Source organism: Nannobrachium achirus (assembly GCF_963921795.1).
Source record: "Nannobrachium achirus genome assembly, chromosome: 13".
NCBI classification, from domain to species: domain Eukaryota; kingdom Metazoa; phylum Chordata; class Actinopteri; order Myctophiformes; family Myctophidae; genus Nannobrachium; species Nannobrachium achirus.
Genome location: NC_137833.1, coordinates 34259244 through 34272502, shown reverse-complemented (window position 1 = coordinate 34272502; position 13259 = coordinate 34259244). Strand labels below are relative to the sequence as shown.

Genomic DNA, 13259 nt, shown 5'->3' with positions numbered 1-13259 from the left:
CTGGTTGGCTTTATTAGCTGCACTGACCTATTTACAGGTCAGTTAGCCTACTACAAGATGGAGACAGACAGACAGACATTCTCTCTCTCTCTCTCTCTCTCTCTCTCTCTCTCTCTCTCTCTCTCTCTCTCTCTCTCTCTCTCTCACCAGCGGGACACTTTGCCACATAGACTATTTCATTTTGAACGCCCCTTTAACAGAGCAATGTGAGTCCAGTCATTTCAAAGCAGATAATGATACATGTACTGCTCCTAACTATAGATGGGAGGCCTACCCTATATATAAAGTTACAAAATGGATGTATTTAGTGTGAGGTGTTATTGAGGATGTGGTTTGCCCTGGCTTTACAGTAGCAACGCTCAAGGATTATTACAGTAGAACCATGTCTTGTGGGTGGTATATGGGGCTCTATACCATACTGTGTGTGTGTGTGTGTGTGTGTGTGTGTGTGTGTGTGTGTGTGTGTGTGTGTGTGTGTGTGTGTGTGTGTGTGTGTGTGTGTCCGTCCTTACGCATGTGTCCTTGCTTTAAGAGCAAAGTATGGTTGCATATTGTCGTTGTCGGGTGGAAACCTTGTATGTCCAAAACCGTTTGTTTTGTATTTATTATTTTTTAAATGATTTAAACTACTGAAAACAGCCGATCTACAAGCACACAGCTGTTTTCACTACTTTTGTGCGACAGCCTTGTGTGATGAAGCAGTGCTTTACTTTGCAAAAGAATGTACAATGAAACTTGGAGATACAAGGTTTCTGCCCGACAGTGGCGATATGGATTTAAAGCCATGCAGTGGGTGGGCAGTCTGGGCACTGTGACCCTAATAAAAGCGCTCTGGGCTAAGCTGTACAAACCCAGACACACCCCATGTGACCCTGTCTCAACATCTGGAGCTTAGACCAGACCCCCTGCTAGGACCCCTGCCCTAGTTTTGATCATAACCTTCCAGTCAGTGAATACTGTAGACCTGGGATAGATTCAGTGAAATACCTGGCTGGGAGTATACTGGATATATTATAACCAGCACTGAGTAGTAAGTCTCTAGCTAAAGGGTTGAAACACACATCTATCGCCCCCTGCTGGGCTGGTGTATAAGCCCACAAGGATTAAAGCAGAGGTCTTCAAAAGTGGGTCCAGGACCCTTAGGGGGTCCTCAGAGTTACTACAGGGGGGGCCTCCAAATCTTTGTGTGATAGAAACCTTTTTTCTCCTTTTTTATGTTAACCACTTGAACCCTAGTGTCCATATATTCTGAGAACCTTAGCCAAAAATAGCTGATCTACAAGCTCACAACGCCTCACGCTACGAGGCGTTGTGAGCTTGTAGATCGGCTATTTTCGGCAAAGAGGTTTGGTGTTGAGGAGAAAAAAGAGCAAACTAAGTACAGAGTGAAAGGTCAAGATTGTTAAGTATTGACGGTTCAAGTGGTTAAATATCTGAAAACACAAATTGACATGAATCCAAAATACACTGATGATTGTGCTGTCAAACGATTAAACTGTGAGGGTCCCTGCTTCATCTCTCTCTCAACTAAGGGGTCCTTGGCCTGAAAACGTTGAAGACTCCTGGATTAAAGTGATGTTTTACTGTCCTGTGTCCCATCTACTGTGTTGACAAGACAGGTGTGGATTATGTTTGCACATGTTGTGTTTGTATTATGATGCTCTATGTTGAAGTGTAGTGTGGGTGTTGAAGTGTAGTGTGTGTGCATGGAGCATGGTCACTAAGCGAGACAGACATTTGATCAACCAGCCTGATCAACCTGCTGCAGCTTCCTACTTCTTTGAGGCCTTCCCCTTCTTCTGATTGTTTTCATAAAGAAACAATTGGGATGACACTTGTGTTTGGAGAATAACAAAAAAATGATGTTATGTCAAACTGCAGCGGTGCCATCTACAGTATGTACACTGCTCACATCACCTGCATCAAGGCACTCCTGTAAGCTGTGAGCCAGCTATAGCAATATCCATTAACAACCACAGTGCCATTCTGCAACCTGCATTGCATTTTGTATGTCTCCCCTCTGCCCTCACTATCCTGTCTCTCTATAGAGAGACCAACCTGGAATTAGCAATGCCATGGGTTCCAATGTCAGATTTACAATGGATTTTCTTTCCAGACCCTGGATAAGCCAGTTTACAATAATAAAGGTGGATAACTGACTGTGTGGTTGACTCCTTATAAGTCCATAGGCTTTTATTAAAGTTATACCATGTAACTTTTTTTATAAAACAAATCTTAAAATTGTCCTAACTGTTAAATCGCTAAAGTTTTAGAACCCCCACTCTGTTATTTTCAGCTTCTGAAGCCTTCTCTTTATATGTTTTCTATGAGTTGTGAGGGGGGGAGAATTTCCCGGCAAAATGATGTCATCTCCCACATGATACACTACCGGCCAATCACAGCGCCGATCATACACCACCAGCCAATCACAGCGAGTCTTGCTGTCTCTAAAGGAAGTAGCTTCCCTCAGCAACTGTGTTTACATTGGTGAAGGAATCTTGCTTGCTACTCCCTCAATTCTGGTCTAAAAATGATGGGAGACGGCTCTACGGAATCGTATCGGCAAGGCGGAGGTGCTCGCGACCCCCGGAACGACTCCGGCCGAAAAAAGCAATACCGCTACTGACCACTAGTTGAGCAGCTTCCACAGTACAGCTTTAAAGAGGGCACAAACACACATTATCTCAACACATGTTGAGGTTGGGTAATACAGTACTGTACATCTCAATTGACTGTTCCAGAGTATCCAGGGTTGCAATGAGTTTTAGCCTGGTTCCAGACCCTGAATCGCTAGCCACACCCCTTTAAAATGTTGTTTTGGCGATTCAGGTAGTCTGGAAGTGCTCTCATTGAAGAGGTTTTCCTCGTTTGGAAATCCGTACAGCGAATCAGTGTCGTGAATCAGTGTCTTGTGAGCAGAGTGGGTGGGGTGTTCCCAGAACTCATGTGCGTTTCCAAGTAAACCAGCGCCGCCGCCGGACCGTGCCGCACATTCCCAAACATAAATCGCGTCGCCAGTTGCGGTAAATTGCGATCGTATCGATCTCGCTATGAAACATCAGTAGCAGACATGTTATGTTGTGTTTGATTACTAGTTCGTAGTGCTCCTATTCTGCCTGTTTCTTTGGTTAGCAAGTAGCACTAGCAAGCAACAGGCTAGCCACTAGCCAGCCACATAACAACACTACATCATCTGCTTTGCTACTGTTGTGTTGGTCAGACGGTGAACCAATCACAGAAGACTGCCTCTTTGGCAACGCCCATCCCAGAAACTGCCTTGGATGAAAGCACGTTCAGACTGAATAATGGAGTGAAACGAAATGTCAATTCAGTCAGGCTGCGACGGTTCTGATAGTAAACTGCGACCTATACGGTTGCAAAAAATAAACATACAGTTGGTGTAAAACATGTGAAACAGCTTCATACTACTGTCATGCTCTCTCACCTGCTGTCTTGTCATCTACTTTGTGCATGTCAGGGGTTTTAGCTGGTTCAGCCGGGGAGGCGACGCCATCTGCTGTCCTGCCCTCCCCCAGCTTCGGGCTGCCACCACCGGGTGCCTTGAGTACTTTGGTAGGGGTCTTGATGGGAGATTTGGTGGTGGTTGTGGTTTCACCATTAGATGGCTTCTTGCTAAGCTGGAGGCCGCTGGTGAACTTCTCATGCTGGATTGAGAAGGATAGACGGACGAGGGGGGGAGTGACGAAAGAGTGAAAGATAGATACAGAGGGAAAGAAATTTATAAAAGGCATGCCCATATTTATAGGTCATTACAAGCAAAATCACAATGTAGTACACAAGCATGTTTATGAAGTTTTATCATGAATTAGAAACCTCTAACAGGATTTATAGCAAATGAAACAAAAATAATGTGAGAGTGAAATTGTATTAATGATGTTGCAATTTGAACATTAATGTTTTTCACTCATATTATTGTTGAGAGAGTGTCTTAAAAAAATTGTGTTTGATTGCATTGTGTTGTGTGCTGTTACAAAACTATGTGTTTTGCAATGGACTACATTGTTATGCACACTGTTTTCTAGATTTTGAGCAAAGAGTCATTGTCCATAATCACACAGGGCCCATTTTGTCTGTCTGTGTGTGTGTGTGTGTGTGTGTGTGTGTGTGTGTGTGTGTGTGTGTGTGTGTGTGTGTGTGTGTGTGTGTGTGTGTGTGTGTGTGTGTGGTGTTTACCTTGAGAGCCTCCTCAGGTACAGTGAGCTCTCCTCTAACCACAGTGAACAGGTTGGTATGTGAGACAGGCAGGTTAAGGAACTTCTGGCAAAGGGAAAACTGATACTCCCACACAGGCACGTGCACACATAGATATCAAAGGGGGCTTGAGCCCCTGCCCTTTTATCCATTTGTAAAAAGTGCCCTTTCCAGACCATGAATGCAGTTATGCAAATGCCATATGCCATGCCATATCGGCATTCAAGAGAATTGCCTCGTCCAAACTCTCCTGAACTTGAATGCAGCATCTTATGCTGAAAGAATTGCCCTCTCTGTGTAGAAATCCATGCCGTTACGCAACATATCCAGGATTGACTTGATTATGCTTAGTTCAGAGTGGTACCACACACTGAAAATAGCCGACCTCCAAGCTCACAGCACGTCGCAGCGTGATGCGTTGTGAGCTTGGAGGTCTGCTATTTTTAATATTTCTACCAAAAGGCCCCTTTATAAATTTCAGCCCCTGCTTCTCTAACATTCTCTGCGCGTCTCTGCTCCCACACAAACGTCAGCGGACAGCCGGGCACCCACGCAGGTGCGACTTAAAATCAGTCATCTGAGATCAGCCTGATCCATGGGCTCAATGGTGGGGACAAAGCTTCCAAGACTAAATAGGAAAGCAACCTGCCTTCCCACGCAACCTGTGGGGGCTGCAAGCAGAGAGCACTGAAGACTGGCACATTGTGAGCTCAGGACAACACGAAAGGTAAACTTAATCATTTGTTATATATGGACATGGCAAAGACTGACAAATTGTGAGCTCAGGACAGCTCGAAAGGTAACCTTAATCATTTGTTAGATATGGACATGGCAAAGACTGACAAATTGTGATCTCGGGACAGCTCGAAAGGTAAACTTAATCATTTGTTATATACTAGAACTGTCGCGGCGGCTGCGCCGCCGCTCCATTCCTAGGACTTCGCGCCCTCCGGGCGCTCAGGCAGGACTGCTCTATATTTGATCATTGATGCTTGTCTTGTAGCGGGGACTCTGCTGCCGTGCTCTGCACTCCTCCACAAGTGAGTGTGGAGCTGCACGTGCAAACACAGTGGTGTCAAATTTCACTCTCTCTCTCTCTCGCTTGCCCGCCCCCCCTCCCCTGTTGCCTCCTCTCTCTCGTGCTTAGCGAATGAGCGGACGGCATAGGGTTAGGGGCTGTATTCCTTACGTCCTAGACGACTACCTATGAGTTGTAGTGGATGTAAAGGGGGCGTGGAAGTGGGATGCGGCAATAAGCCCATTGTAAATATAAGATGGACATGGCATGGCAAAATGTGTATAGCTCATTTCACCCACAAAGGCAATTCAAAGTGCTTTACTATAAATAAAGCATAAATGTGATTTCAACGAATAGACATTTAATTGCACAAAAAGAATAAAGGCCACAGTGCAAAATGTAATAAAAGGTAGGGGAGAACATAATCTAAGTTTTAGATTGGATTTAGTCCGAGTTGGCGCAAGTCTCGAGATCCTCTGGAATTTAATTGTAACTCGCCATGCTTTGTTTTAACTCAGGGAACAGTAAGAGATGTATTTCAGCCTTTAATCATTTGAGGGATTTTGAGCCACTGGAAGCAAGTGCCGAGATCTGAGAACATAAAATAGTGGATTTAGACCTTGTTACAACTCTAGAACTTTCTAAATGAGCCTGGGAGGAGACCTGAAAGAAGACCATTAAAGTAGTCTGAGCTGCTGGTAATTCTGCGCTTTATTGACCACACATCCATATTGTTGCACCAAGTCTACAGTATATAAGGTTATTATGTGTAGCGCAGCCTGGCTGGGTGTGCTGCTTGCTATGCATTTAAATCAAAGTGCTCTATGACTTTGCACCGCTGAGCCAGCTCTCTCTCTCTCTCTCTCTCTCTCTCTCTCTCTCTCTCTCTCTCTCTCTCTCTCACACACACACACGCACGCACGCACGCACGCACGCACGCACGCACGCACGCACGCACACACACACTGTCGTCTGCATTGTGTGTGACTGAGCCCAGAGTTTCCAGTGTCCCATGAGGACTTTCGTGAATTATGGGCATCACTTCCTGTTGTAATTTATTCAATTAATTCCAGTGATCCGTGTTAGTCAATAATAATGTGGGAAGTCTGGCAACACAACCTGACAGAAATAAGAAAGGGCATATAATTAGTCTGCCTACTTAACCTAGACGATCTCCCTCCCCACAGTTGATTCAAATGAATGATCAATAACTCTTGACACTAACTCCTGTCCTGTGTTTCATTCTTACTGGCAGCTGTTGCTGCTATGAGACCTGAATCTATGCATGAGTATTAAATAGTGCTTATTAAGTGACTTCTTACTTACTTACTTACTGCCTTTAATGCCGGCTGGCATGTAGGGCAGCAACAAAGCATCTCCACTCCTGTCGGTTTTGGGCCAGCGTCTTTATAGAACCCCAGATGTGATGCAGGGTTAAGTGACTTCGGTGCTTGATAATAAGTATTGATCATTAATTTGAATCGCTGTGTGGATAGGGTAGTAGTCAGACTAATATGACCCTTTTTGATTTCTATCAGGTGGTGTTCCTAGATTATTGCGACAGTTGCGAAAATCTGAAAAAATCAACCCTGGTCCTGCACACTGGCCGGGCGGCAGTGGGCAAACGTGATTAACATAATGTGAGGTAAATTTTTTATTTTCGTGCTCCGAAATTCGCTCCGATATTTGGTGGAAAAAACACAGCAGTGTGCAAAGACCTTAATTCAAAAGTAGGAATAGTAGAAGCCAAGGGAAGGAGTATTTGAATTTACCTGGTGTTTATCCTGATAAGTTAACCTGGAAATACTAGCACCTATAAGTTGATCATTTTTAGGTGGTAGAGATCTACTTGTCAGAGTCCAAACCAGATGAAAAGGATATCATATCCAAACCTCAGCTTGTCCTCCAGTTTGAGAGTGATGTACATCTGCTCCTGGATGCGGACATCATTTACAAAGGTCTGAAGAAGATAAAAACACACAAAATGCTAATTATACATCAGCAACATCAATTCTCCAGCAGAAGTTTGACATTATTGTAAATAATTGACAATCTAAGATTCTAAGAAGCTTGTACGAAATAAATGGTGTATCAAATTAAAATATTGTACATTTGTTGTAGAGTATTTTACTTTCATTTGGATATACAGTAGTAACCACAGCTAAATGAATGTAAAAACTAGTCTCTGGAGACAGATGTGTTGTCTCCCACAATATTCAAATGCTTTGTTATGGGATAGGCTGGCTTAAAGTAGTTGAAAACAAAACATTACCCATTAATGAAAATGAACTAATCACATCTCCAAAGCTTGCAAAACCAAAATTTTCTCCAACTGAAATCAACTGAAGTGACTTTAATAGCACCAATGTAAACCAAGATTTCACCTGGATTATTTGTTTAATCAAAAAAACAATCAAAAGAATAATCGCTATGAAAATAATCGATAGTTGCAGCTCTACTGAAGAGCATAGTAACTCATGAGTAACTTGTATACTGTTTACCCATTAAAACCGGGAAAGCATCGGTGTCATTTTAGATTTTAACATTGGCTATTCAAAAATAGCAGATACACAAGCTCACAGCACGTCAATTCATGCCACGCCGCGAGCTTGTACATCTGCTATTTTTGAGTCTGAACTACTGATTTAGAAGGCATTTGTAGAATCAGCCCCAGGTCTTAATGGGTCAACTTATCCACAAGTTTCCGCGGGAGTTTACTGGAGACTATCAGGACCAAACTTCCGGGTTTAACAGCAGACATACAAGCTCACGTCGCGTCGCAGATGCAACCCGTTGTGAGCTTGTAAATCGGCGGCGGAACCTCGGTGCAGACGTTTGCGCAATGCACTATGGGGCGTAGGAAACTCGTGGATAGACAACTTATAAACAATAGGCCTGCATGACAAATGAGCCTGGAGTTGAACTGGAAAATGCCATGTTGTCAGGTTGGTCCTGTTGAGCACTGGCCTGTAGATGGCCACTAGAGTCAGCTGAGGCTGGTGTAGAGGAAGGTGTCAGGTGGTCTGTACAGCAGAGGACACTAGCCTGACAGTGACAGAGCACCAGTTACCTCTGTGCTTTCTCTCTCATCACCCACACTTTTGACTGTCAAATACACTCTCCCTCTCTCTCCCTCTCTCTCTCCCTCTCCCTCTCCCTCTCCCTCTTTCTGTGTGTCTCTCTCTCTCTGTCTCTCTCTCTCCTGCTCTCCTCAGCATGACCACACAGATCACGTTTCATTAGGCCGGCAGCAGAAATTCAATCACACCTTAAGGTTGCTGAGTGTGGTCGTAAAACCAACTTTCCCCTTCCCCTTTGCTTAAATGAAATCACAACCTTGCAGTCAGACCCCCAACAGAAAAAAAGGGAGCTCTCAGTACTCGCAAGGCTTGTTAAGCCGTTTCACATTGGCATGTCACACACCTCACTTCCACTGATCCGGCGAGAGCGACAGAGAGAGCATCCTGTCAGCAAGGGTGTCACAAGGGGGGAGGGGGGGGGGGGGAGTGGTTACTAGGGCCCAAGGTGGAGGGGGCCTTAATTATTTTAACTTTAGCTATTGAAAAATAGCAGATCTACAAGCTCACAGCGCAGGACCGAGTGCCGCGCTGCAAGCTTGTAGATCTGCAATTTTTGAAAAGTTGTGAAAATGTGTGCAAATCTTTCAATATACAGTATATGTATTTTTTAAGCGAACATTTGTAACTCAAATTTTGCTTGGGGGGGGGGGGGGGGGGGTGTCTACAAGCTCACAGCGCGGTGGGCTTGTATATCTGCTATTTTATCATAAGTTAAAGCACAAAATGTGAGTTTGTACCCAGAATTTGGTGCCACACCCCTGCCTGTCAGTACGGCTGCTGTCACTCACCACCACAGAAGAAGGGATTCGAGCCAATTAGGCCTGACAGGGCAGGAAGTGACCCGTGGCTTCCTGTGTGATGCCAGGAGGAGAGGATACGGGATGTAGTGTGTAAGCTAGGCTAGCGGGCCGTGACTGAGCGCTGAAGCTGCTGCTGTGCAGCATGACTCACGCCACGTGGCTTCAAAAAATGCGATGTCCGCATCCTGTTTTCAGAGCTATAATTCTCTCAATCCAGTGGTGGAAAGTAACTACTAAGTACATGTACTCAAGTATTTGTACTTAAGTACAAATTCAAGGTATCTTTACTTTACTGGAGTATTTCAAATTGTCAATACTTTTAGCTACTCCACTACACATCAAGAGGCAAATATTGTACTTTTACTCCACTACAATCGTTTGAAAACTTTAGTTACTAATTACTTTGTAGGTTTTCGATTTTTATTAGAAAACATAAATGAATCGCTTTAGCCTTATACCTGTACAGTATATACTTCTGCTATTTGAAAATAGCAGATCTACAGGCTCATAACGCACCGCAAAAGCAATGTGTTGTGAGCTTATAGATCTGTATTTTCAAAAGGTTTCTATACATATTGAACTTGTTAAAAATGGGCCATTCTGCATAATGAGTACTTTTACTTCTGGTACTTTAAGTATATTTTGATGCCAATACTGTTGTACTCAAGTACATTTTAAATATCTGACTTTTACTTGTAAGAGAGTATAGTGGTATTGATACTTTTTAATACAAGTAAAGAATGTGAGTACTTCCACCACTGTCTAAGTGTGACATAAAGCAGTGATGGATATTCTGTAGGGCAGGGTTTCTCAAAGTGGGAGCCGCGGCACCTTAGGGCACACATATCGTAACTGTCGGGCAGAAACCTTGTATCTCCAAGTTTCAAAATTGTAAATTTCTTCGCAAAGTAAAGCCCTGCTTCATCATACAAGGCCATCGCACAAAAGAAGTGAAAACAGCTGATCTATAAGCCTCGCGTGCGAGGCGTTGTGTGCTTGTAGATCGGCTGTTTTCACTAGTTTAAATCATTTTAAAAATGATAAATACAAAACAAACGAACAAGGTTTCCACCCGACAACGAAGATATAGTAGTGAAAACACAAACCACATACGTTGGACACCAGCTTTTCACATTATGTGTGTGTGGGTTAGGGTTAGGGTGTGTGTGTGTGTGTGTGTGTGTGTGTGTGTGTGTGTGTGTGTGTGTGTGTGTGTGTGTGTGTGTGTGTGTGTGTGTGCACGTGTGTTGAATTCCCCTGTCACTGTAACCACTTCCTCAGGCTACCATTGTAAAGAATACACATGTATTGTTTAATTCAATCTGACAAATAAGAAAACATAAAGCTGGATAGTGAGCTACTGACATGCCGTCAGCAGATTTTCGGAACAGATGACTCACACCATGCGTTGGAGAACCACCCCAACAAAGCTATAAAAGCTAAATAAAGATGCCATTCTGAGAGTCAAGACAGGGTTTTTTTTCCTTCTTTCTGCTCACTGCATTTTGTTTCACTTTTTTTTATATATTCACAGCATTATCCATAAAAGCAACACTGGTCAGCCGAGAAATATTGGTCACAAGGCCAAGCTGAAGTGACTTCATTGTTATAGCATAATCCAACAAAGGACGACCATTGCCTTTGATATCATGCCATGATGTACCGAGACACAAACTGGTTTCGTGCTTAATTTACTGTGGCTTGTTAAATTAATTGGATCTGGATTCCAGTTGACCCAGACCCTGATACAGATCTTCATTAACCTATTGACAGATTGCCAAGTAAAGGTTAACCTCTAACCCCGATTTGCATTACCTCATCCCTACGGTGAATCTGCTCCCTGTCTGTCTGTCTCTCTCTCTCTGTCTAGCTCTCCCTGCATCTCTCTTTTAACAAAATGTCCTCCTTCAAATTCAATTTCTTTCCTCGCATGATTACTTTGTGTCCATTCCATTCTTTTACCACCCTGCTATCTTTTTCTCCCATAAGCTCTTATCATCCATTACTCACCCCGTTAAGGCTGCCCAGGTCTTTGACTTTGTGTTCATCGCTGCCGACCTCGTAGTTGATGACGGCATGCTGCTTATCCACACTGCGAGACTGCAAAAGAAAACACACGGTCAGATTCACTCAGCACTTCAATGTGGACATTTACCATCTGCCCATGGAAAGGTTATCATCGTCTGATTAGCAAAATACTGTCCTCTGAATATGAATGCCTAAGTGTCCCCTAGATTTATTTCAATCTGTGTCTGTGTTGTTGCTTTGTCCTGCTCTTCCTCTCGGTCTCTTTACTGTATAATGTGCTCAACTGGTTTCCTACACAGATACGTCCTTGCTGTTAATTATCGCTTATTGGGTCCATACGCATCCAATTAGTTGGTTCAGTTAGTACACTGTCAGAGATAAATAACACAAAGATTTGACTGTGTACTGGAATGCAGGATTTTGCATTCCAGTACACAGTCAAATCCAAAACCGTTTGTTTTTATCATTTAATTCTTTTTACTAAACTAGTAAACTAGAACTAAAACAGCCGATCTACAAGCACACAACGCCTAGCACCGCGAGGCGTTGTGTGCTTGTAGATCTGCTGTTTTCACTACCATTGTGCGACGGCCTTGCATGATAAAGCAGGGCTTTGCTTTGCGAAAAAATTACACATTTTTTAACTTGGAGATACAAGGTTTTTGCCCGACAGTGACGATATACATAGATGGTCTTTGCCCGTAACCCTGTCTGAACTTTTACATTTTCGGCACCAACCCCACCAGTAGAGAAACACAGACAGACTTATAATTGTTTTGTATTGTATATGCAGTAGTTCTGTTTCTTTCCCATACTTCATCAACACTGAGTAGGCTTAGGTATGACTGTGCAATTCACAGCATAAGTTGGATGTGAAAAGGTCTAACCTATTATCATGCCTTTTGACAGTCATGTTATAACTACTGTATAAGTGTTCAGTATAAGCAACCGTTCATCTGGTACTGTAGGCACCATGCTTTGTCGAGGATAGCTTGCATAAAATGTTGATGCACTTTCTCAATTTTAGACCATAACCATAAAATCCAATCCAAGCCAAACAAGTGTGCTTTACAATGGGAAAAGCACACTTCTTCTGTTAAAAGAAAATACTGTGTATACATGACCCCAAGCACTACCAAGTTGAATTGTGTTGTGAATTGGGACTGGATTCAATCCACAGTGCAGTATGAGGAATTCATAGCTGTGAGACTATGTCCTTGTAGAACAGCAACTGTTTCAGATACTAGATTAAAACACACTGGAGGGCAGAGTGTGACATTGGCAGCAATGTTAAACCTTCGTAGTGGTATTAATATCCAATGTCTGGAATGCATACTTAGTAGTAACCTGCAATGTCAGTGGACCACCTACACGCAGCACACGTTGCAATGTGATATCATCTTACTGCATAGCAGCATTTGAATTTCAATTAGTGCCCTGAGACAATGAATAGGCACATTTGTATACTTGTGCCTGTGTGGACACTAACCTGCACTAACATGCATGCACACCCAGAAAAACAACTTCCAACTCCAAGCGTTCATTTTTAGTGTCAGTGTGATGTTAAGTGTTATTTTTAGAGTATGTGATGTGATTGATGTTTATATTCTGTATAGAGGGTAAGCGCGTGACATCATCATCATACCCGGAAGGCAAAAAAACAATTTCTGGCCTTGACAGCTCATACATCCAAACAGAAAAGTTATATCTGATTGCATTAAACAACATTAAACTCAAGTTTGCCACTCAATTTGCCAATCGATTTGCCATTCACTTTATGCATGCGCATAACCTCTATACACATACATACTGTACATGATTGTACTATGCATTCATACAGCACATTTACAGTGACAACAACAACAACATTTTGTGTTTTGATGACAGTAGTAGAGAGGCTGTCAAACATGTAGGTCTAAATGCCAGTCCATACCAATGCAACTCCTTGCAACTACTTGCAATCATTATGGCACCGGTCTTCAACAGGAAAATGCACCCACAGTAAAGCATAGCCATCACCCATCAGATCCCCTCACTTTAGGGGTCAAGCATATTCATTCAGGCCTGTACCGTTCTCTTGGTGTACGCCACACATGCACTCACCCACTTTTGGAGATATGG

At 43.1% G+C, this 13259-nt stretch overlaps 1 protein-coding gene across 1 annotated transcript in view; it reads right to left on the bottom strand.

The window, feature by feature from the left end:
* cep170aa (centrosomal protein 170Aa) overlaps window positions 1-13259 on the bottom strand; it is a gene marked incomplete at its 5' end in the record, with an annotated part of 58047 nt that overhangs the window by 36900 nt on the left and 7888 nt on the right. The window contains 4 exons of the mRNA XM_080741169.1: window positions 3446-3665; window positions 4195-4251; window positions 7110-7190; window positions 11121-11210. Coding sequence (XP_080597295.1) covers window positions 3446-3665; window positions 4195-4251; window positions 7110-7190; window positions 11121-11210 — 448 coding nt within the window. The remainder of the gene's footprint in view (window positions 1-3445; window positions 3666-4194; window positions 4252-7109; window positions 7191-11120; window positions 11211-13259) is intronic.